The sequence below is a fragment of the Grammomys surdaster genome, unplaced genomic scaffold (assembly GCF_004785775.1).
Source record: "Grammomys surdaster isolate TR1022 unplaced genomic scaffold, NIH_TR_1.0 63, whole genome shotgun sequence".
In the NCBI taxonomy this organism is placed as follows: Eukaryota; Metazoa; Chordata; class Mammalia; order Rodentia; family Muridae; genus Grammomys; species Grammomys surdaster.
The window spans coordinates 12929881-12956108 of NW_021604565.1; the positions used below are offsets into that span (position 1 = coordinate 12929881).

General features: G+C 42.9%; 1 protein-coding gene across 1 annotated transcript in view; it reads right to left on the bottom strand.

Annotated features, from left to right (window-relative positions):
* Window positions 1-3530: 3530 nt before the first annotated feature.
* Window positions 3531-26228, bottom strand: part of Rgs22 (regulator of G protein signaling 22) — a 114481-nt gene continuing 91783 nt past the window's right edge. Inside the window, exons 19-28 of the mRNA XM_028766655.1 lie at window positions 25327-25485; window positions 22562-22630; window positions 19834-19995; window positions 15396-15575; window positions 10716-10871; window positions 7614-7709; window positions 5840-5933; window positions 5643-5729; window positions 5399-5447; window positions 3531-4718 (exon numbers count right to left, since the gene is read on the bottom strand). Coding sequence (XP_028622488.1) covers window positions 5443-5447; window positions 5643-5729; window positions 5840-5933; window positions 7614-7709; window positions 10716-10871; window positions 15396-15575; window positions 19834-19995; window positions 22562-22630; window positions 25327-25485 — 1008 coding nt within the window. The 3' untranslated portion in view covers window positions 3531-4718; window positions 5399-5442. The remainder of the gene's footprint in view (window positions 4719-5398; window positions 5448-5642; window positions 5730-5839; window positions 5934-7613; window positions 7710-10715; window positions 10872-15395; window positions 15576-19833; window positions 19996-22561; window positions 22631-25326; window positions 25486-26228) is intronic.

A 26228-nucleotide genomic window follows, 5' to 3' on the forward strand; every position in this document is an offset into this window, starting at 1 on the left:
GTCAGACACACACATGGGCCAGGGTCAGACACACACATGGGCCAGGGCCAGACACACACATGGGCCAGGGCCAGACACACACCTGGACCAGGGTCAGACACACATGTGGACCAGGGCCAAGCACACATCTGGGCACATGGATGGAAGAAAATTCCTCCTGATGGCAGCAACTCGGTTTGATGCTTTGAAGAAGAGCCAAAAATGAATGTGTAAATAGTTATTATACAAATTACATCAATTAACGTCAACTCAATACTTAAACTAACTTTTGTTAATTGTAACTGTAATTGTTATACAAAATGTCTAAAGAATACTTGTGGAGGCCTTTTGGGACCACTTCTAGGAATTTGGCAAGAATTTGACATTGGGCGGGGACAACAAAGGAGGCTCAAGGCAAGTACAGCTGAGGAATGTATTCCTTGTATTTTGGTCATCCTGATAAACCACTAGACACAGTGACCACGGGACTTTGCTTATTGTCTTGTCTGATTACTTCAATTTTTGTCTTGTTTGTTCCTTGACTACTTTGTTTATGTCTTAGGACTGACCATATTCTTTGCATGTACCTAGAATGATATAAAAGCAGACTGGAAAAAAAAATAAACCCGCCTCAGCCTCAGCACTGGCTGGGGTCATGCTACAGTGTTGTCTAATTGTCTTTTTCTTTTCAATCCTTGCTCTCTCCCTGGAGAACCCATTGACTGACTCAGCTGGCTTCGTCAAATACTTAAAATACAGATGTTAAACATCAGGGCTCCACTGTGATTTGTCAAAAGCTTGGAAGTCACTGTAACCACCCTTGCAACAAGTAAACAGCTCAACAGACAGGCAACAACTCTTGGGTACATCAAAGAACCGTGGTGATAGGGTAATCTCTGGCCCTAAGCTGCAGACAGAAGATGGGCAGGAAAAGAGATCCACAGCTTACCTGTGCATGGCCACAGCCCAGAGCAGTGAGGCTGGCTGCTGAGCTAGAACTCTCAGAGCCTCAGCCTCAGGGATGGCCTTGCACTTCCTTGAAGGTTTTTTTTTTAATTGATTTATTTATGTGTATGAGTGCTTTGTTTGAATGTGTGTTTGTATGCCATGTATGTACCTGATGTCCACAGCAGCCAGAAGAGGGAGTTGGATCCCCTGAGACTGGAGTTATAGACAGCTGGAAGCCACCATATGGGCATGAGGAATTGAACTTGCATCCTCTGGAGCTCTAACTGCTGAGCGGTCTCTGTTGTTCCATTTCCTTGAGTCATACCACCTTGAAAACCCCACCCACTGCTGGGGAGTGGGGAGTAAATCGACCAATGTGAGATCACTCAGTGCACTGTTAACCAGACCTACCATTAAAGGCATGACTGTACTGGAACATAAAATAGCAAGATTTCGTTTTGCTTGCTGTGTTGTTTCTGGTTTTGTTTGTTTTTCTTAAACCTATGCTCCAACAAGCCTTGCAGAAGAGAAACAGTCAGTTCAGGTTCATTAAAACACTGATCATGAGACTAAAAATGTTGTTTTCTTCCCACATAATGAGGTTTAACAAGAGCGTCAAGCCTTCCATACAACCGAAGCGACTTTAGGAAAACCAATAACATCAAAGACAGAAAGAAGAGCATAGAGAAAAATCTCGTCTCTACTGCCACAGTAAGTTCAAAATCGCTGAGTCAGCTAAGCAGAGCTCACAGTTTGATCCACCACAGTCTCTGTTACCATGCACATCAAGTCTTGTTTTCAACTAAAATTTATAACACATGCAGCACAGTCCAGACTTCAAAGCAGCACCTGAACCAGAGATGACAGGAGTGCTGGCACTGCCAAGATGACAAGCTTATGGTGACTGCATTTAATAATTAAAAGCTCCAGCTTTGAAAACTGGATGACAGCCGAGCACTGGAGGTGCACGCCTTTCATCCCAGCATGCAGGAGGCAGAGGCTGGTGGATCTCTGAGTTTGAGGCCAGCCTGGTCTACAGAGTGAGTTCCAGGTCAGTTGGAGCTACACAGAGAAACCGAGTCTTGAAAACAATAACATCAGGGTTTCCGACTGCCCGTGAGTACGATTGGTGGCCACACACTGGGACCAGCTTCATGGAGACAGATCAGCTTTACTTGGGATGAATCAGGGTTTATGTAGTTTGGGGGAAAGGAGGGGATATCCAGGGTAGGCAAAGGTCACTGGCTGAAGGCTGAGGGTACCGGAATGCTTTATTAGCATCGTGAGGCATTCCAGTAGTCCCAGATGCTAGCTAAACAGGTTCTTACTGGGAGAAAGGGCGCTGAACCAGCAATCTTAACCAAGGCTATGTGACATTCCAAAGGCGTAGGTGTGTGTGGGGGGTGGGGGGTTCAAGCTCCCCAGACAAGGTCAAAGCAGGAGAAGCCCTGCTGGCAAAGGGAGCCAGCCATTTTACTCTGAGCTCAAAAGGCTAGTCAGACAATGGTAGACTTTGACCTTAATCAGCCAGGGCAACAATAAACATCAGAATTATAAAGCAAGCACAGAGAAGAAAATGCCAAGGAAGAATCAACTGGAAATATGAGGGGGAAAAAAAAACCCAGTATCTCAGACAGGAAGAGCATCTGAGGAGTTTATCTAGAATACACACTGATGAGGAGAGACCCATGGGGCTGAGCCTGAAGAGAGATCAGTGGAAGCTTCAAAACTGAAATGCAGAGAGAGAGAAGGACAGTCTCTCATGGCCCAGGGACAAGAGTGAAGGTGGCCCTGTGCAGGAGGGACAGAGCAGAAGGGACAGACTGGAGCAGAAGCAGTTACCTGTCAAAAGGAAAAAAAAGAAAGGTTGGTAGGCTTCAGTTTTTCCAAACCTGCTTTAATAAGGATTCTTAAAGGCTTCAACCTCTGTTCTAGCCCACCACCCACCAGAGGCCGTGGAAAAGAAAGGTTATTAGGATACGGGGGAAGTGGACCTCTTTGGAAATAGTTTTGGGTGGGGGGCAATTCCAATCATCTTTGTCAGGATATCAGCAGTTCAGTCCACAAGCAAACACCAAACACGAATCAGCAGCTGCAGTCCAGTGCACTCGGCAGACCACAGGAGAAGCAGCAGCAGCAGCTCAACTCACTGGACCTGTGAGAGTCTGTGAAAGCAGCAAGAAGCTGCCAGAATATCATAAATCCTTTGGTGAGTTATGAAGTTAGGATCAAGTGAAGACCAGCAATGAGATGGAAGGTGAACCAGAACAAGAGCATCACTGGCAGAGACCAGCGAGGCAGAGCAAGGCAAACCCATGCGCCAGCTTCCCCACTGTCTGCGGGGTCCTATTTATATTCTTTCAAATGTCACAGATCCTCTCATATGTCTGCTTCAGCAAAACCTCCTTTCACCTGTCTGCTCCAGCAAAACACATGATATAACTGAGTTCCCAAAGAAACCAGAAGTTTCCACTTCAAAGGTTTCCTAAGTTATTTGTTTCAAATGGACCCGCTTTGCAAGAAGTGTCAAAAGAAGTTCTTTTAAAAGAAGAAAATCTGTATAGGTTAAAAACTCTCTGCATAAAGGAAGGAAGAACATTAGGGAAGGAATAAAAAGATAATATATTTTATTTTATCTTAATTTTGTTAATATTCTACAGTGCTTGCAGTACTCAGGCAGCAGCCTGATACTATGACCAGGAAGTGGGTTCTTATTAGCTGTAATGAACATTGACAACTTGGAAAAATAACTTTCTAGAAAATTATAATTAATATGTTGAGAGAACAAAAAATTGAACATCGGGAAAACAAGTAAATCAATAAAATCTCAGCTGCAGCAGAGAAGGGAGAAAGATCGAGGCCCATGGGGCACTGACTTCCTCAGGGATTTTGTGAAACAGATACAGTTCACAGCCTCTGTGTAGGGTGCTGTGGGCACGGTGCCAGGGACATTCTATCTAGCAAGACATGGCAAGCCACACCTTGAGGGTCGGAGGGACAGCCTGGAGGGAGCAAGAGCTTTACCTCCAAATGCAAAATAACGACAAGCGCCCGAGAGTCCCTTCTTTAGAGGAAAGGGAACCTTCAAAGTATGTCAGCTGATAAAGTTCCCTGTTTAAAGTTCTAAACTACTTGGAGAATCTGGTATGACAATTGTATCTTTGATAAGACCTCTTGGGACTGTGCGGGACTGTAGGGCACAGTTTCTAGTCTGGGTTATAGTCCTTGGAGTACCTTAGTTGTGTGGGTCACAAAGGACCATCCCAGGTCTTCGCTTACAAGTTGTCTGGTTCTCCTTTGCCTGTGACAGAGCGTTTCCCTTTCTAAGCACCGTTCATTTCTTTTGGCTCTAACAGTCTTCATCAAGGGTAGTCTGTAGCACAAGTCCAAATTAAAATCATCAAGGTGTCTGGAAGGCTTGCATGGAATGGATCAAGTCACCTGAAATGCTAACCCTCGTCATGTGGGTCCCGTGGGTGCTGCTGTGTACAGACCAGTGCTTCTGTAGTTCCATCATGGCTGGGAATGGAGGCAGAGGGCTCTTCTGTGTTTATTACACTAGGAATAGTCACACCCCTAGTCATCCAACGAATAGGTCTGCTAAGCAGATATGGTGGGCCTGCAAGGGATATCTGTTGAAAGATTACACATGCTTTTTCCTTATGGAGTGTGACAGGCAACAATCTTTAATTCTTCCAGCCTATCATAGACAGTATTCTAAGGGGACGCAGACTATTCAACACCTCAGGCACTCAGCTTCTCGTGTTAGTTAATGTTAGCTTAAAGAAATCCTGCAAAAGAAAAAAAAATGTGTGAAACTAAGATGCATAGAAAAATAAATCCAAACAATAGTCATAAAAAATAAAAAGAACATTAAAAATGAATAAACAAACACGTGAAACATGGCATCCGAAATGTTCAGGGCATTAGGAAGTTAACCTAAGAGGTGGGGGATGGGAGAGGGTGCCTGTCAGGGTTCACTGTGGGTCGGTGGGAGGGGGAGAATAAGATAAGCAGCTTGAGAGAGTCAGGCCCACTTCCCTGTCCCTACCCTCTCTGGGAAACCAGGTTAAGGTGGAAGATAATGAAGGCACCTTCGCTGGCTTCCTTGAGTACTGGGCTGATTGTTGACATGTACACTACGTTCTGTGACTGGACTGCTCTGGAAGTGGCTTGTTAAACACTAACATGGAAATCAGTCAGAATCTCCAGTTCATCAGTGTCTGTACGGAGAGGGCTTGGTGTGCAGCTCTGTCACATACTCACAGCATAGAGGAGTTTAGAAAGCTTGCAATTCTTCCTGAGAGGAATCCCTTATTGGGAGACGGTAGCATCAACCAGAAGACAAGCTGTTCCTACCCTTTGGTTTGGTGGTGAGGCATGGGTGTGTGAGTGGGGATGTGGTTTGGGTCTGTGTAGATTTGCCTGTGAGAGGGTATGCAGTCAAAGGGAGTCTCACAAGCAGACTTACCTGGTGCTCGGCAGCATGAGGATCTGAGTGTGGACTGGAAGCTGCTATCCTGGAAAACAAGAGACATGTTAGGCACTGATCCCTGTCTCTCCTCCTTGGCAGAGGAGACAGACACAGAGAGACTGAACATTCTCCTAACTGGAGGGTGACAAGTTGGTGGCAGGGAGAGTTGGGGCCTTGGACTGGAAGGTTAGGATAGAGGTGGGAAGGCAAGAGCTGAAGGCAGACAATCAGGGGGACTGACTCTGGATGCTGTGAGGAGACACATTCTTCTTCAAAGACAGAGCGGAGCCAGTGGAAGGCTTAAGCAAGTTTGTGAAAGATGATGTACCTGTATAAGACAAAGACAAGAGAGAGAGTGACGTGCCCGTCGCAGACACCAGGCATTACTATGTGACAGACAGCCACAAAGCAGCTCTGCATAACAGAGGCAAAAATTACCTGTGAACATTTTTCTTTCCACTTCTTCTTGAATTTTCAGAAGAATCCGCTCTTGTTCCAAGGCTTCTATGTACTTTGAATAGCACCAGGTTGGCTAAAAAAAATTTTTTTTCAAAATTAATTATGAAAAAAATTCCCAGATTTCCCTCAAGAAAAAAATAGAAGGTAACATAAGTCTTAATATTTTTTCATTTAAACTTTTAATTCACGTATAACACATTTTAAGAAAAGTATATCTTAGCCAGGTATGGCGGCCGATGCATGTGATTCCAGCGTGAATGAGTCTGAGGGAAGAGGATTAGCATAACTTTTAGGCTAGCATGGGCTACATATAAAGTCAGGCCGGCCTGAACTGTGCAGAAATATTCTGTTTCAAAAACAAAACAAATCAAAATAAAAAGGGGAATATATTTGAGATTTTTCGATCATATGTCTCAAATGACAATACAGATTTTCACAAACAATGTGTATACATCTTAATCTCTCTGTGTGCCACAATCATTACCAACCTACTTCACTTTCATAGGACTATGTACTATGTAACAAGGCTACTTCTTTCTGTAGCCTTGATCACTGCCTGAGAGAGAATGTAAGGATGCTGATTGGTACAGCAGCAGTGACTCAGTTACTGTCATAGTGATTATGAACTTAGTGCTTACAAAATACCCAAGATTACCTAGGGGGTGATGATTTGGCATTTAGACCGACTACTGAATAATAATTGATAATTATTCCCTAATTTCTAGAGTGCCAACATATGTACTTTAAAAAGCAATGTGTATATATGTATTTTCAAGCTTTTGATTTCTAGAAGCTTTCGAGTTTCCAACAGAAATCTTAAGCTACAGACAGGACATGATTATTATCAGAGCCGCTATCACAATCACCATCATCACCACCTTCATCACCACCATCACCACCACCATCATCACCATCATTACTCTTTCTCTCCTTTAGCAGTACAAAAAGAGATTATAAGCCTCTTTGCAGGCTTCAAGGTAATACTGACTCCTGAGGACAGAGCACAGATCAGAACATCAAACCTGTGTCCGCGTCTCCTAGGTTATGTGTGTGCTGTGATTCTGACAGGCTATGCCAATACTTTGCTGATGCCTGGACCGAGTTTCACTCTAGAAACTCCACGGTAGAGCGAGCTCTGTCAGTATGGTTTCTACAAAACCAGCCATTTCTCTTCTTTTGTGAGCGTTTTACCGTTTCTCAGTTGCTAACAGCGTTTTTAGCATTTCTAAGTGCAGAAAAGTTTGTTTTATGAATTGGTACTGTCCTAAGATGCACATGTTTTTCAATACAAGTCATCAAAAATGAATATAAATTAAACCCATGATGTTTCAGAGAATTGGTGTGAAGGAGCTCATTGTAAACATAAGAACGCAATGTCGTAGTTGGTGGGTATGCACAACAAAGAATTAAGAAACACACTGAGCATTTAGCATTCACTGTCTTCAAGTTAAACCTTCGTGAGCTAGGGAAGAACTCTGGTGGATCACGTGCCTAGTATCTACGAGGTCCTAAATTTCAATCCCAGCATGCTCTGAGGGGAAAAAAAACCCTCCAAACCCAAAAAATACACCTTTCCTTTATTACATTGTCCATAATTGGGTCATCCCATCTTCTCCCTGGAGACTACTGTCTTTGCCTGTACTCTGAGCAGACACACTGTGGTGCTCCATAAGCCCATTCCAATCACAACCCCCTGTAGCTGTGACCACTGCCCACTCACTGCTCTAGAGAGGAGGGTACCCTAGAGTCTTACCTGTCGGCCATAGGACTGCAGGACTAGGAGAGACTCACTGCCTAAGGCAGGTTTCGTAAGAGAACCTGTAGTACTTGCATACTGCTTGACTCCAGTCTGTAAGTAAGAAACCAAGTTACTCCAAAATGGGTAATGTGACCTTAGGAGGTTATGACAGCACCACACAAGGGCATAGTTCAACCACAGCTGAAGCCTCAAGCCAGTGTCGAGTTCACCTTTCACTCTGCATGTTAATATAAAACCACTGAATGATAAATGAGATGAAAATGACGTAGAATATAAAAACCCAAGCCTCAGAGGACTACTGATAGTCGTCATGAGCATATATCCAGATTTCCACCAAGGAGAACTCATGGGCATAGAATTATACACACAAAGCCGGGCGTTGGTGGCGCACGCCTTTAATCCCAGCACTTGGGAGGCAGAGGCAGGCGGATTTCTGAGTTCGAGGCCAGCCTGGTCTACAGAGTGAGTTCCAGGACAGCCAGGGCTACACAGAGAAACCCTGTCTCGAAAAGCCAAAAAAAAAAAAAAAAAAAAAAAAGAATTATACACACAAATGGAAGCAAGGTGTATGTGCTTGTTTTCATGTAGGTATACCAGGCAAAAATGTTTCAATATGAGGAAATACAGAACTGGAGGTAGGCAGGGCCTTGTATGGCTTAACTGCTAGGTGTTTGCTGAACAGCATCTCCCACAGGAGGCCCAGCAGCACGTGATGTGTGGTGACACGAATACTCCGTGTGTATACTGTAGTGGCTGAATGGTCTCACGCACTCAGATATTTGATGGATGAGTGATAAAGTAACCATGCTGTTCCGTTCAATGGATGGGTAGAGGATACATAATACCGACCTTCATTCTTTCAAGTAGAAACCAAGGTCATTTCCAAATTTGTACATTAGAAATTAACCAAAATACACAAATCTATGTTCATTTCTGTGATGAGTACTTCATGGATTATTATTTCCTACATACATGCTACCTGAATTAGAAAGAATGAACATCTTAATGTATGTTGTCAAAAATGTGTGTCTGTGCATGCATGTGTGTGCGTGTGGTGTGTTTTCATAAACGTGTGGGTGTGTCTGCATATGGAGGCCAGAGAACAACCTTGGGCATAGCTCGTCAAAGCCTCGTTTTATGAGACAAAGTCTGTCATCTCTCCTGTCTCTGTCTCCCAGCTCGGGGGTGACATGAACGTGCCCAGCTTATTCTCAAGGTGCTGGGGTCAAGCTCACAGCGAACAGCACCTCACTGACTTAGTTACATCGATGTGACAGTACTTCTACGATCTGGTGCTGAACTGGATGTTAAACTGGACAGAGCATTCCCTAAGGTCCTCCTCCTCTTCTTCCCGTCACATGCTTCACATGATTTCTCCACTGAATTCCCATCAAGGACGGAAGTGGAGGAGACAGTGACGCCATTCTGATATAAAGATCACTCTCTGTGCCTGCTGAGACAACCATCTTTACGTGTGACTTGCTGGGCTGCAGATGTCCTTTTCTACCTTTGCTCTGGGATGTGAGTGCTATGATTCTCTCTATTTGCTGACAAAATGAGACTTGGGGAAGTGACTGTTTTGCTAAGAGAACAGATCTGGGGCCAGAGGGAGGGTGCTAGCTGCTCTCTAGATGACCCAAGCTCTCAGCACCCAGGTGGGTGGTTCAAAATAGACTGTAACTCCAACCGTAGGAACTCTCTACCCTTCTTCTAGTCTTCACAGGGACCTGCATACATGTGACATGTGTACAGACATACATAGAAAAAATTAAAAATAAAAGGAAAACAGAGCCAATGGAATAGAATGAATGATAGGGCTAGGATCCAAAGCCAGGAAGTCCCAAGAGGAGGCTCCTTACCCACTGTGCTGACCAATGAACAAATACCTCACAAAACCAAATGAGCAAATACCTCACTGTCACATGGTTGAATAGTCTTTCATACATGCACGCCAGTTAATTATCTTACATGCTTAAGTCATATAAGATACATACTATTACCATCAGTTGATAAATGAAATGGACATTCTGGTTGAGTGCCACGCCCACAGAGATAGGAGGCAAGCTCACAAAGATAGGAGCCACGCCCACAGAGATGGGAGCCACGCCCACAGAGACGGGAGCCATGCCCACAGAGAAGTCTTTTTTTTTTTTTTTTTTTTTTGTTTTGTTGGTTTTTTGAGACAGGATTTCTCTGTGTAGCCCTGGCTGTCCTGGAACTCACTCTGTAGACCAGGCTGGCCTCGAACTCAGAAATCCGCCTGCCTCTGCCTCCCAAGTGCTGGGATTACAGGCGTGCGCCACCACTGCCTGGCCCACTGACAGAATTTAAACAAATATCTGCTATAACTATATTGGTTTCCTTACATTTCGATATTAAAATAAAGTGTGAAGTTTTCAGTTATAATGAGTGGTAACAATGTATTTGCCATATATTGTAAGAGTATTAACAAAAGCTGGGGGTTTAGTGGGTAAACGTTCTTGTCACACAAGCCTGGTGACCTGAGTCTGACCTTTGGGACTCGAATGGTGAAAGGAGAGAACCTACCCTCTGACCTCCACACACATACTGTGGGGTAAAAGCTAGGTGTGGTCAGGTACCCTTAACCCCATCAGCACTGTGGCCATGGAGACCAGAGGATCACTGGCCCACGATAGTTCCCAGTTTAGGGTGGGATCTTGTCTCACAGGAATAGAGGACAATAGAGCAGGAGTTCCCGCTCTGACTTCTGCATGTGTGTGCACAGCCACCACACACGCACATATGCATCCCTCTGTCTCTGTCTGTCTCTGTCACACACACACACACACACACACACACACACACACACACACATACACACACACGAGAAGCAGGATCACTCCAGTGAATGGAAACTGCTGGTGTTGTCTAGAGATGTCAACAAAAGCCTTCATGAAGAGAAGAACCTGGCTGACATCAATTCTGAGAAATCCAGCCAGCACAGTCTGGTGGCTGTGAAGGAAGGCTTTGTGGTCACTTCTGTAACTTCTGCACCCTTCCCCAGCCCACATTCATCGACCACACAACCCTCCTTATCTTTTTGAAGTGTGCTTACTCAGGTGGGTTTGGTCTTACCTTTCCAGTCTTTTCTTCTTCTATGTCTGACGCTTTCCTTTTCTGCTTATATTCTTGTCTTCTTTCTAAAACACTCATGATTTTTTCATCAGTTAAATTCTTCCTGAACTCACAAAACTGTGGCCAAAACTTAAACAGAACCCCAAAAATTGTCATCTGCACATAAAAAAGTAAGTCTCAGATTATGATTTTCTACATATGTATTGATTTAACTTTAATATGCTACAATAGAGGATTAACTTCTCTATCCTTAATCTACACCGGGTCTCCCTCCCATGCCTGGTCTGCAGTCTTCACAGCACAGTGAGCTTAGCACATGCTTCTTGGCAGGGTTTTTAACCATCACTGAACAGTCCTTTAAAACACTCACACAGTACACTTAAAAGCTCCTTTACCTTTGTGCTTCCCTAACCAACTGGTCACGTTAATAAAGACTCCACTAGGAGAAGATTTGATGTTCTCTTTGTAAATGACCCCAGTTGGTTAGCCATGCTCTGCAGTTTTGTGCAAATATTCCAAGTATCCAGTTCATCAAGAGAAGCTCCCCCACACCCGCCTCTGTCTTTTAGAGAAAGGAAATACCATTTTGCCTCTGGAAAAGCTCTTAAACAAAGCTGCGGATCTAAGAATAAATCTTGAGTAACTTTTAAATGATATAATCTCTCTTTTGTATGAGGGGGAGAAAAAGTTATCATTTAAAAAGCAAACCGGCATCCGAGACCAAGCTTAAGAGGACACCGAACATGAAGGGATTAATTATGATATTTACAGAGATAAGAGTAGCTGCTGTCATTCCTGTGCTCAAGTTTTACATTAGCTCCACAGGCAGATATTATTTCTAAGATAGGACTTGCCACATCAAATCAAGTCCAACATCTTATGGCTAAGAGTAGCTTTTACTTAATGCCTTGAAGAAAAATGAGCCGTCCCATTAGGCTCTGAGCCAACTCTTAGAGTAAAAGAGGAATTTTTTTCAAAGTCAATGTTTGAGTCCTGAATTAGCAAAAATCATTACTCATCTTTTCTAGGCACAAATATAGTTACTTGCTAAAATTATTTATTCCCTTTGAAGTACAATCTTGTTATTGAATTCTGTAGCTTCCTGGGAGCATAATGTAAAATTTGGAGAGCCCTGTCAAAGGATGCCTTAGTAGACAAAGCATTAAACAGATTGCAAATGACAACATTACACCCATGGTCCAATGCAGATCAGCCCTCCTCATCAGAGAGGCATCCATTCACAGTAGATGGGGCCAGCACAGAGCCGCACAACTGCCCAAGGTGCAGAGAGGAAGAAACTGAAATACTTATCCCTAAGTGAAGCATACATGCCGCACCCCCTCCTACAACAGCTCAGGAATCATTGCAGAAGAGGGAGGGGGAGAACATAAGAGCCAGAGGCAGTGGATTACTACAAGGAAACTGTCTTCCTGACAGAGCAGGGCAGCGGTGGCAGTATGCACAACATATGTGCAAGCCAACCCAGACCAAACTCAGGCATGAAGATGGGAGTTGGGCGCACAATCCCATCCCTGGAGGGATGCTACTGGCAACTGTTAGTGGCTGGGAGAGGGAGGGACAGCCTAAGAAGGCAGCCCCTGATAGGTTGGCTATATTTCAGCAGAAGGTCACACATCTAAGATTATTTGGGCAGCACAAATTTGGTCTTGATGGGTGAAAAAAATAGGAAAAAAGAAGAAAAGACACAAAGTTGGGTGGGTAGGCTGGATCTGAAAAGAGTTGAGTGGTCCTGTGTACAAGATAAAAGCATGTTGTATGAAACTCTTCAATACTTAGAGATAGATGATAGATAGAATATATACAGTATAGATATAGATAGATATAGATACAGATACAGATATAGATACAGATACAGATACATAGATACATAGATGATAGATAGATAGATAGATAGATAGATAGATAGATAGATAGATAGACAGATGATAGAATCTATGCCATAAGTCTCTTCAGCTTGAATGCCTGCCTTCCTCTGGTTGGCGTCTATAACCCTACTTCTCAGTTATCTCTGTAAAACCCGAGCATTCTCAGCTTAAATACCTGCATGCCCTACACCAGCCTTTCTCCAAACGTTACCTTATCAGGACCCACGTTTTCAATGGAAGGCATGAAAATGTTATAATCCTTCAAGAAGCAATTGAGATTTGAGTCTAATATTAAATTAATATATGTTCTCCTGTACCTATAGAACCTCAAAAGAAAACCAAATTTTAAGAAAAATACTGCCAGGGAGTGGTGGCACACGCCTTTAATCCCAGCACTTGGAAGGCAGAGGCAGATTTCTGAGTTCCAGGACAGCCAGGGCTACACAGAGAAACCCTGTCTCGAAAAAACAAAACAAAACAAACAAAAACAAGCACAAACAAGAAGAACACTGACATATATGGACTACCTTGCTCCCTGCCAGCAGACGAATAACATTTCTTTTGTCTTTTTTCTTTTTTCTTTTTTTGTTTTTTTTGAGACAGGGTTTCTCTGTGTAGCCCTGGCTGTCCTGGAACTCACTCTGTAGACCAGGCTGGCCTTGAACTCAGAAATCTGCCTGCCTCTGCTTCCCAAGTGCTGGGATTACAAGCGTGCGCCACCACCACCCGGCTGAATAACATTTCTTTATGAGTAAAGGGACCAGTAAGAGCCTGGCTGAGCAGGGAAACCTTCAGGCTATGGTAGTGGGTATGGGGAAAGACAAGAGGCTCTGCTGATCCAAGGCTAGACCAGCGGTTACTGCTTTGGCTTCACTTGGCTCTCATCTCCAAGCTGATCTAACACTATTGTGCCATGACAAATCTCATGTCCTTATGGTCAGAAATAACTACTCTGCATATAGACATGAAGACAGATAAGAAACACACACCACTCTCACAAACTCTACAACCCAGTAAGGCAGATCCGACGATAGCCACTTTGAACTGAGCGTTAGAAATCTTACGGCAGGGATGAACGCAAGGGAGAGAAGATGGGGCTTCACACAGCTCAGGACTAAAGAGAAAGGCCACTGGTGGGACTACAGCTACCTCAGTGGCCCTGGGGAAGAGAACACAGGGGTGTGGGCACTGAGAGAGGGAGCCATGAGGCAAACTTTGCACTATGTAGCAGGGAGGCAGTGAAGCACTTTAAGCAGAGAATGGCATGGTCAAACACTATTTTGAGAAAAAAGTGTTTTTCTTGCAGTTCATTTATGGAGTAAGCCCAGAGACAGGAGCTTTGGTGACTGGAAAAGGTTTTGCAGATCTGAAGTGGCATGGAGGTGAGGAAAAACAGATAGTCTGTCACAAGGAGGCATATGATGACATTTTAAGAATTGATCAAACACCAGGCTAAGGAAGCAAAGGAGAGGGAGAGCAAACATCTCTGGTTTGCATCTCTGGGGTAAGGGATGCCACACTCAGAGCTGCTTCTACACAGACAGGAATAATTATAGATCTGGAGGAAAGAGGCCCTCAAATGATGGTTCTCTGTTTATGCTACCTCAGGAAATCAGGCATTGTACTAAGACAGGGATCCCTGGCAGATGAGCCTCTTTGGACCCCTCTGCTCAGACAAAAGATCACTGAGGCGTGTGCCTTGCTCTGGTTTGCCAGGACTGCAAGGCGAGGCTGAGTCCTAAGATCAGTCACTGCAGATGCTACGGTTCTGGCGCCATGTTTTCTGTTTCTCTCTTGCACAACCTCATCACTCCTCTGCAGGTTTTAATGCATAATTAGGATTGTGAGTCCACTCTCAGTCCCTCAGAGGACTTGAACAGAGTGGCTCACAGTGAACAGTAAGGGACAACGTTTTTTCCATGCTCCAGGGCGGTCACAGTCACACTCCAGATCTGGTTCATATCACTTCGCTTGTGATGGGTCTTTCTCATTACCCCAGTTAGAACTTATTTTTCTTAATCACTTTTTAGGAACAACATCACTAAAAGAGTTTTCTTTTTTCTTCTTCTTTTTTTTTTTTTTTGGTTTTTTGGTTTTTTCGAGACAGGGTTTCTCTGTGTAGTCCTGGCTGTCCTAGAACTCACTTGGTAGACCAGGCTGGCCTCCAACTCAGAAATCCACCTGCCTCTGCCTCCCAAGTGCTGGGATTAAAGACATGCGCCACCACCGCCCGGCTAAGAGTTTTCAAATTACAAATAAATTGTGTGTATCAAGCCAGTGTTTCCTATTATTTATCTTAAAAAGAAGTGCTATAAACAAGTTCAAAAGAGACAGACTTCCCTTCACCATGTGCTGGCTGAGGCTATCCCACTTGAGTGTCATCTCACTTATTTTATGAGCTATGTGGATATTTCAATCTTTAAAAATATACAAATTATAAGACACAAGTATTTATACGTCTTTGTGGCAGCAGATACTTTAAAGGGGATGTGACTAGTGGGAAAGGAGAGGACTTACAGGGAGTATTTTTATAATTTGTAGGTAAAAACGGTAACTGCGAAAGCCAAAGCACAGCATTTGATCTTACTTATGGCATTACAAGAAAAGCAGTGCGGAAGTCACTAGTTTTGTATATTTTAGTGGTGTAGGCAAAAGATGTCTACATTAAAGGAAGCAAACCGTAGTGCCAGGAACATTAAGCTCTTCTCGTGCATGAATGAAGTCAGGGCTCTAAAAGACCACCTTGGCTGCTGCTGTGCTTCAACACGGCTCAGCCACTGTTTGTCCCTCCTACCTGTGCCTCTCGGAACACGTACGGCCCCAGCTCCTTCCTGTGTTCAATGATCTTCTGGGCTTGCTCAACTGGAATATCAATCTGTAAAGCTGGTGGGATGCAGGAATTAATGAAGCAGTTGATGATGGTTGTAATCTTCTTATGGATGATAGATTCATCACAATGTGAGTGGCACAAATCCTGAACAAAACAGAATAGGATTGTGCTTTATCAGAGTATATACGGTATACACTCTCTAGCATTGGCTTGTGAGGAAGGGCCTGCAACACCTCAGAACTATCCAAAGCCCTTTCCTTCAGGGTCAGGAGCCTAACGCTCTGCCTTGCTGTCATTTAATTCTGTCACTTGTGTCCCTAGGCAGGGACAGTGTTAGCACCTAGTATGAATCCTTAACAGCTATGCCAGACACTGAACCAGCATCAGTCTCCAGGGAAGAGATACACAAAAGACACACTCAAAGGCCGGGACCTAGTCCTCGCAGAACACTGGGAATATGCTTCTAACAGGCTATGGGTAGATATAAGCTCTCTGTCCTTACTGCTGCCATGGAGAACTAGGTCTGCCTGCTGTTGGTAGACAAGAATGTCCTTACAATGACTTACTGTGCACCCTACTCTAGTCACTCCATCTGCACGAGTCACTCTTACAACCCTGTGAGCAGACACAAGAAACTTGCTGGGGAGGGGAGCCTCCATGTGGTGTACAGCTACAGAGGTTCAAGATCGCACGCAGCCCTTGGCTCAGCGGAGTCTGGTTGCCTGTGAAGCAGAGCCCCATGGATAGGAAGCAGGAGAGAGAGGGAGGAGGTTCGAGGTTCATATCAACAGATGTCCTTCAAGGTCAGACCCTAGTAACCCATCCTCAGCGAGGGCCCCGCCTCTGCTTCTCAAAACAAGTCCTCCAACTGCTGAGCAACTACTTACCTTCACTCCTCGAGCCCATGTGGCCATTTTAAAGCTCAACCATCAGCTCCTTAGTCCTTTTAGAAGGATTTTTAAAGTAACGGGAGTACATTAAAATATACTATCTAGTTTTAAAGTTCTAGGGGTTTTTTAAGTTTAATTTTTTTTTAAAAAATTATTGGATATTTTCTTTATTTATATTTCAAACATTATCCGCTTGCCCTGTTTCCCCCTCCAAACACCCCCTACCCCATCCTCCCTCCCCCTGCTTCTATGAGGGTGCTTCCCCACCCACCCACCCGCTCCCGCTTCCCATCCTGGCATTCCCCTACACTGGGGCATTGAGCCTTCACAGGACCAAGGGTCTCTTCTCCTCTGCTGCATATGCAGCTGGATCCATGGATACTCTTTGGTTGGTGGTTTAGTCCCTGGGAGATCTGGGGGGTCTGGTTGGTTGATATTATTGTTCTTCCTATGGGATTGCAAACTCCTTCAGCTCCTTCAGTCTTTTCACTAACTCCTCCATTGGGGGCCCTGTGCTCAGTTCAATAGTTGGCTTTGAGCATCCACCTCTGTATATGTCAGGCTCTGGCAGACCTCTCAGGAGACAGCTATATCAGGCTCCTGCCAGCAAGCACTTCTTGGCATCCGCCTTAGTCTCTGGGTTTGGTGACTGTATATGGGATGGATTCCCAGGTGGGGCAGTCTCTGGATGGCCTTTCCTTCAGTCTCTGTCCCACACTTTGTTTCCATATTTCCTCCCAGGAGTATTTTGTTCCCCATTCTTAAAAGGACTGAATCATCCACACTTTGGTCTTCCTTTTCATGAGCTTCATGTGGTCTGTGAATTGTATCTTGGGTATTCTGAGGTTTGGGGCTAATATCCACTTATCAGTGAGTGTATACCATGTGTGTTCTTTAGTATTGGGTGACCTCACTCAGGATATTTTCTACTTCCATCCATGTGCATTAGAATTTCATGAATTCATCATTTTTAATGGCTGAGTAGTACTCCATTGTTTAAATGTACCACAGTTTCTGTATCTATTCCTCTGTTGAAGGACATTTGGGTTCTTTCCAGCTTCCGGCTATTATAAATAAGGCTGCTATGAACATAGTGGAGCATGTATCCTTGTTATATGTTGGAGAATCTTCTGGGTATATGCCCAGGAGTGGTATAGCTGGGTCCTCAGGTAATACTATGTCCAATTTTCTGAGGAACCACCAGATTGATTTCCAGAGTGGTTGGACCAGCTTGTAATATCACCAACAATGGAGGAATATTCCTCTTTCTCCACATCCTCACCAACATCTGCTGTCACCTGAGGTTTTGATCTTAGCCATTCTGACTAGTGTGATGTGGAATCTCAGGTTTGTTTTGGTTTACATTTCCCTGATGACTAAGGATGTTGAACATTTCGTTAGGTGCTTCTTGGCCATTCAATATTCCTCAGGCGAAAATAATTTGTTTAACTCTGTACCCCATTTTTAAAAATAGGGTAATTTGATTCTCTGGAGTCTAACTTCTTGAGTTCTTTGTATATCTCGGATATTAGCCCTCTATCAGATGTAGGATTGGTAAAGATCTTTCCCCAATCTGTTGGTTGCAGTTTTGTCCTATTGTCAGTGTCCATTGCCTCACAGCTTTATAATTTTATGAGGTCCCATTTGTCAATTCTTGATCTTAGAGCATAAGCCATTGTCGTACTGTTCAGGAAAATTTCTCCTGTGCCCATGTGTTCGAGGTTCTTCCCCACTTTCTCCTCTATTAGTTTCAGTGTAGCTGGTTTCATGTGGAGGTCCTTGATCCACTTGGAATTGAGCTTTGTACAAGGAGATAAGTATGGATCAATTTGCATTCTTCTACACGCTGACCTCCAGTTAGACCAGCACCATTTGTTGAAAATGCTGTCTTTTTTCCACTGGATGGTTTTGACTCCTTCGTCAAAGATCAAGTGACCATAGGTATGGGGGTTCATTTCTGCGTCTTCAATTATATTCCAATGATCTTCTTGCCTGTCTCTGTACCAATTCCATCCAGTTTTTGTCACTATTGCTCTGCAATACAGCTTGAGGTCAGGGATGGTGATTACCCCAGAAGTTCTTTTACTGTTGAAATAGTTTTCAATATCCTGGGGTTTTTGTTATTTCAAATGAATTCGAGAATTTCTCTTTCTAACTCTATGAAGAATTGAGTTGGAATTTTGATGGGGATTGCATTGAATCTGTAGATTGCTTTTGGCAAGATGGCCATTTTTATTATATTAATCCTGCCAATCCATGAGCATGGGAGATCTTTCCATCTTCTCTGATCTTCCTCAATTTCTTTCTTCAGAGACCTGAAGTTCTTGTCATACAGATCTTTCTCTTGTTTGGTTAGATTCACACAAAGTATTTTATATTATCTGTGACTATTGTGAAGGGTGTCATTTCCATAATTTCTGTCTCAGCCTGTTTATTCTTTGAGTAGAGGAAGGCTACTGATCTGTTTGAGTTGATTTTATATCCAGCCACTTTGCTGAAGCTGTTTATCAGGTTTAGGAGTTCTCTGGTGGAAGTTTTGGGGTCACTTAAGTATACTCTGATATCATCTGCAAAGCAGCCATATTCTTATTCAAACTACCACAAGGCCAAAGGAGGAACATCACCACAAGTTTGAAGCTATATTGAGGAAGAGATATTAAAATGGAGACCAAGGAGAGCAATAAAACTAAATTCATGGTGTGTTGGAGAAAACTTTAATTTTACCCAAGCAACTATACTTTGAGCAACTCATTACTGTTGTTGAAGACACGCTTAACTTGTGAGCCAACAGAAACCATCATTTTCTCAACTCAGTGTACTCTCGTCCTGTACTTTTGCAATGAGACAGAATAAGCTGTTTGCTAGGGAATAAGCCCACTCCCCTGGAAGCATTTAGACATGGGCTGGGTATCTCTTAGGCAGGTCCAGACAGCAAAACAAAGAACACCAGCTCTTATTCACGGCAAAGACTACATGATTCCATAAAGACACAGCCTGAAACTAAGCTGCGTCTGCACCTAACTCATCCTTGACCTTCTTTGGCTCGGAATGTGGCCACTGTCTCTAGCCTCCCCTGTCTGTCAGGCCACCTATAACCTGGTGTCATGGTTATCATGGTACACTTTATTAGGAAGGATTCCTGTAGAAATGTCTTTCTTATATGGATACACCAATTAGGGATGTCTCTAGGAAAAATGTGTGTGGTCAGTTTATAGATGCATGAGATGGAGAACACCCTTCAGAGACGTACTCACTGGGCCACACTACAAGTTCTTGTCTCAGAAACACAAATACTATCATTTGAGGGCCTCACTCTTGCTCATCATCGTATATCAAGAAGTGTATCTAGACAGACAGTGGACAATAAATATATCAGTGTTTAAACGTTAGCATGAAGGAAATTGGCCATATTGGGGTGTTTTACACAATTCCATAAGCTACAGATATGAATATCCTATCTTAAGGCACCACCTCTTCAAACAGAAGTGGTTTTCTCCAGTTCAAATCATTACCTTAAATTTTTGTACTTCTTGCCAGAAAAGAACTCCGTTTTCCAATAAATCTCCTTTTAGGGCCACAAACCGTTGAAATTGCCTTGCAATGACTGGATTCAATAATGCTTTACGGAAAGCAATAATCTCACAGGATGAAGATATCCACTTACTCTCCACAGGCTGTCCAAATAATACAGGAAATCAGACATGCTCCAAAAGTAGCAATCAAGTCTTTAATTAGACTAAAACCACCAACTCCCATTTTTTGATTTGGCTACTGACGTGTGCTGTGGGTGTAATAGACATTGACAACCTTCCCCTCGGACCCTCTGCTTTTCCTCTCTTTTTTCCCGATAGCTCCACTATTTTTAGAGACTAAGAAGAAAAATTACTGACTGACTTACATGTAACTACATGTAACTACACTGTTAAGAAATTTTAATAGCCATTACAGTTTGGGACCAGTGAGAAAAGAGAACAGAATAATCATGATGCTACTGTTATAGTTACATTGTAATTTATCATGGCTGCATAATTTTTAACTATTTCTTTTATTCTTTGAGACTGTAATATTTTTAAGAAAAATAAAAACTTCTATAATTTAAGTGGAAAATTTACCTGAACTGTATCTTGGTAAGAGCATGTTTTTATATGGCATGTTTTTAACCCATTCAGTAAAGCACACCTCTAATGAATAATCATATTACTCATTAACATATTCACACATCTAATGAATAATCATATTACTCATTAACATATGCACACCTCTAATGAATAATCATATTGCTCATTAACATATTCACGCCTCTAATGAATAATCATATTACGCATTAACATATTCATGTTGTGCTGTTAGGACTGGACGCCTGTGCCTCACGCCTGTCAGGCACATGCTTGACCACTGAACTTCACCCGTGGACTACTGACAATTATTTTTGTTGTTTTGACACAGAAACTCATTCTTTAGCCTTGGCTGGCCCAGAACTCACTATGAAGACCAGGCTGGCCTCACCTTCACCTACCTCTGACTCTTGAGTGCTGGGATATTTTTTGTTTTTTCTTAATAATGAATTCTACTGACTAAAGATTTATTCTATATAGCATAAAGTGTATCAGTACCCATGATATTCTAATAAAGCTTAAAGGTATTTTATCTACATTTATTTTATACTGTAACAATTTTGGAGCAAACCTTAAAAAACTATTTTACCCAATTAAATTCACCTATTCAACCTCTTTTACCCTCTCAGATTCAAAAATCAAATACATTTTACTAAATTTACCAAATGTATATATTGAAAACAGCTTTCGACCCTGTTGGGACCCCGAGTCACTGTCATTCAGTAGGTGGCCATGCCAGGACGCAGTGCTCCCAAGGCGCCACTGTAGCTGGACAACCAATAATACAATGATTAAATGCCATGACCAACAAGGCATTAAGTGAGATCCTTGAGACGAATCACATGTGACCATCAATACCAATGTTGAGAGAGCTTTGCAAGAAGCGCCCTGGGAACACGAGGACAGGGAGGGCAATGAATTCCACCTGGAGAGGGGCAGCCTTGACAGACTAGCCTTGAGCTGGGGCTGAAAGGGGAGAGCAACCAGGCCTGGGTGAGTAGTGGACCATTAACCCAGGCACAGGCTGAGATGCCTATCACTCCTTAGTGAGGCACATGCCATGTTCTCTGAACAAAAACTTAAGACTCTCAACATCTGCTCCATATTAAGATTACAACCCTATAAATAGGAACAAGTATGGATTAAAGTGGGATGTTTATTTAAAACCCACTCAACAAAGACTGTTTTAAGACCTGATTCTTAAGATACTAAAACTTAGCCATTTAACTAAAACCTGTAATTTAAATAAATAGAAAATAATGCAAAATATAAATCACAATAACATAAAATATAAGCTCACTATACTTAGTTTTTCCATAAAAATATAACAAAAGGAACTCTTGCAAAAGATCACCTCCCTTCAAGAGGCAGATGGGGGAGAGCTTCCTGGTGGACCCAAGTATTCCTCCAACACTAGGAGAAACCTTTGTCTTTGTTCTAATTTGAATGGATCACTTGGGTCTCAGTTTTCATGACCTCCAGAGGACAAATCCTCAGGAGCTTACAGACTCTAACAGGACTATGACCATCATACTTGCTAAGAAGCACAGTAGGCCATTATACAAAAGCACCCCAGTACAGTGATTTTAATAATCTCCAAAATTACAGTTGCTGTAGTTGCTTTCAAGCTAAGCTGTAATTTGAAGTCTGAGGGGTAATGAAGAATGACGTAACTCGCTGGTTGTACCTCATGTGATGTGTTCTTTCTGTAGAATCCACTCTCCTGATAAGTAAACGACCACCTGCTATAAGAACAGCTTGTCTGACAAACCTGGACTTGCATGATTAAATAGACATGTATGTCCCCAGTGCTGGAGACCAAACCTGGGGCCTCAAGTGGAAAGCACATGTTTAAAGGTCAGCCCTGTGCTCCATAGCTGAGAGGTCAGGAGCTCTGAGGAACAGGGCTCTGTGGTGGCACACTTCCTCAAGCTCCATCTACCAGCAGGAACACAACCGGCCTTCAGGCAGAGATTTAGACAATGATGGTCAGGACAAGATATGTGTGTGTGTGTGTGTGTGTGTGTGTGTGTGTGTGTGTACAGGGGGAAAGAGTATGTGAGTGTGTGTGTAATACTTTGTTTGATAGAGTAGAATTTATAAGAGGAAGAATATAATTACTTGCCTTCCAAATTCCAATTTTCCTGTCATGCCTCTGCAGTAAAAGCTCATCTGCTATGTCTTTCATCCGTATCTAAAAGCAGAATCAATTATTTTATCAACATATTCAGAATTGCCAAAGTTTAAACTATTTAGTATTTTAACAGCTAAGAAATGAGGCAAAGGGTTAGATAGGAAAGTGTCACTCAAGATGAAGAGACTCAGACAGAAAGGAAAGCCCCTCAGGCAGTGTTTTGGGTGGCTCCTCATCTGTACCCATCACTAAGTGCGCTGCTCCAAAGGCAGGCAGCAGAGTGCATGTGAAATGGAAGCCGAGGACGTAATGACAGTGCCGTCTAGCCACTTTGTATTTCCCGTAAGTGATTTTTAGAAGAGACCCATGATTCACGGGAATACAGGAGGTGTAGCTGCCTTCCACACAAATGGGTTCCTCATTTATAGATGCAATAACCTCAGATGTGAAATATTCCGGTAAGAAAACTGAAGCTGTACTGAGAATATACAGGTGTTCGCCCCTTGTATTTATTTTTCCAGATGTACTTAGCATTTACAGTGTATTATGATTTTATAAGCCAGCTAAAGGTGATAGAAAGTGCAGCGGGAAATTATGTAATCATATGCAAACACAGCCTGATCAAAGGACTGAATCATCTTCAGGTTCTCAGTATTCTATAGGTCGTCTCTCGATACCAAGGGACAATTGTATTTGGGAGGCTTCTGATTATGAGTAATATCTCCCTTTTTTTAGGGTACTTACTACCTCTGTCAAATCTATGCTGTGTGTCTTTCCTTCATTATCCATAACAGATCTCCCTAGCAGCTGCTCTAAAAAGGTCAGGTCTGTAAATCAAAGCCATGCCACAGCTTGAGCCCTGAGCTCCAAGCTTGCTAGGCAAGCTCTCTACTACCAACCTTCCTGCCATGCTTGCATCTATGACAGCCACAGGTCAGGGGAAAGAGACCTGGTCTTTCCTGCTAGATTCCCAGTGCTATCTCTAACTACATATTTACCAAAGTTTGGATGCTAGTTCCTCTCCTAAGAATGTGAACTGCCCCAGCATCATTTATTAAGAATTCTCACTGCTTTGCTTCTTTGGCTGAAGACTGCTAGAATCAGTTTGTTTTGTTGGCCACCAAAGAATTCCAAGTCAGGAAATGACTACGAGTTATAATAACATGACTGTGGTAAAGATAATGAGAAACTGTGGTAAATAATATCAGTAAGGCAAATGTTATTTCGCTTGGGTTTGGAGAGAGAGCTGGAATTTCCCTAAAGTTAAAGACAGAGGAGTCGTTAGTTTTCTCAGAGCTTAGAAACATCTTGCCAAGTGAGTCAGCTCTTCCCAATACTATAAATTCTGTGTTCTCACTACACTTTTTTTCTAACTTGCTCAGCTCAAAAACTAAGGATATCTCCGGATAAGTAGATACAAGGAGTTTAACAAGTTGAAAATAAGATAGAGGAATATTTTTCTTATTTTTCTGATCAGTATTAATGACATATGTTTAAAAATCAAAATTATACAAGACAGGTTAACCTCTTTTATGTATACTTATGATTTTTTTTAGTACAGAATAGAGTTTATTCAGGGCATGGGGAGGGGAGTTAAGAGGATAGTAGAGACAGAGAAAGGGGTGGGGGAGGATGAGCACATGGAGAGAGGGGGAAGGGGATGGGGGAGGGGAGAAGGGAAGGGAAGAGCCCAAGAGATCAAGAGAACAAGAGACTACTGATGATGTTTTAAACAACCAAAGTCATATTTACTTCATATAAATAAAATCAAAGTAAAGAAAGTAACAAATATGCTTTACAAAATAAAAAGTAAAAGTCCTCCCTCTCTAAATTAATTCTTTAGAAAGAAGATCTTTCCAGAAGCTTTTTTTTTTTTTCATAAAACCAAACATCCAGAAAGACAGTGGATGGCTATGCATGTGTGTGGAGACTGGGCCATCTCCTGTGTGTTCTTCCACACTTTCTTAGTTTCTCAGTAAATAACACCTTTCATGTCAGTGTGTGTGGACAGGAGAATCTGAAGAGATTTCCATAGAACTGAGTTAACTGTTACATATCCTTCTCTGTGCTGCTGCAACAAATGGCCTTGTATATCTCTCTCATCTGTGTGAAAACTTAATAACATTCAAAATATCAATCGCCAGTCAGGCATGGTGGTGCAACACTGTGAGTTTCAGGCCAGCCTGGTCTACAGAATAAGTTCCAGGTTAGCCTGGTCTACAGAGTGAGTTTCAGGCCAGTCAAGCCTATGTGGAGAGATCCCTCTCAAAAACAAAAACCAAGCAAACAAACAAACAAACAAAAAAAACAAAACAAAACCAAATAATAACAACAATGTAAAACAAAACAAAACCCAGCTGCACTAGTAGATCCTATGAGACCCCCTTGCTAAGGAAACAAGCACACATTGTATTTGTTGTTACTCTTGAGAGAGGACATCATTTTCTAGCTGTATGTGGGCCAGTAACTTGTAGCAATCCTTCTGTGTCTGCCTCCAGAGTCCTGGGATTACAGGCATATGCTTCCATGCCTGGTGCAGTTGCTGTGGAGAGTCTTATTTTTCTAATGAGAAAAGGAAACTAATGAAATTCAGAAAGAAACCATGAATGTGGCAGATGTGGGGGTCAGAACGTGAGAAGCCCAACTCTACACTCTAACCACTACTCACTGAAGGATTCTGAGGGGTCAGCGGGTACGCGTGTTTCAGGTTTGGCTAGGTCCTGCTAATTGCTTCCCCAAGATTATACTGCTCATACCTTTATTTTCTGACGTGATGCAAACTGTTCACTTGAGAGAAACAGCGGCAGCCACACATTTTCTAGCCTATTCAAGACATACTTCTGGATTTCTATCAGCACAGATGCTTCGAGCTGCTCATGAAGAATCCGTCCCCAGCCACCACTAAGAAGCATTATCTAGAGAATTAAACCAAAACAGAACCACATGCTTTTTTGAAAAAAGCAAAACAATAAAATCCATTCATTCACTCATTCATGTTGGGCCTTTTGCCATTGTTTCCATTTTCCATATAACATCTTCTGGCTGTATCGTACAGAATCGTGGTGTGTGTAGTGACAGTTCATATGGCTTTGCTTCCTATGGAATACTGGGAAAAGCACAGGAATGAGGTTAGTGTTCTGTTTGTTTCTGTGTCAGGGCCTCAGCAGCATCAGGCAGGCGGTCTGGCCACTGAGCTTTACCCTTGGTTGTCTTGGTAACTACAACACAAGGCCAGTGAATGTCTCTCTGCTGAGTTCTGTTCTAGACCACCACCCAGCTGACCCACTTGAGGGGACAAAGGCATCAATCAGTTAAGTGAGATCCTGACCCAGACACCAAAGATGCTCTCAGAAGCACCAAACTTGTTTGTTGAGTTGTTGGGCAGTGGTAGGTGACTGTCCTGTAGGTGCTTCTCTGACATGAAGGGACACAGAGGACAGACACAGAGGTGGCAGTAGGCAGAAGAGAGCCTTGTATAGTAGCCGCTCCTCAGATCTGTGCAGACAGCAGCACAGACAGAGCTGGTGACTCTGTGGCTTGAATCTCCACAGCATCTCCATGTTTCACTCATGGCCATTTCTGAGTGCAAATCACTGCAGTTTCCATCTGTGTCTGTGTCTGTCAATCTTCTGTGTCTGTAAGTCTCCTGTGTCTGTCA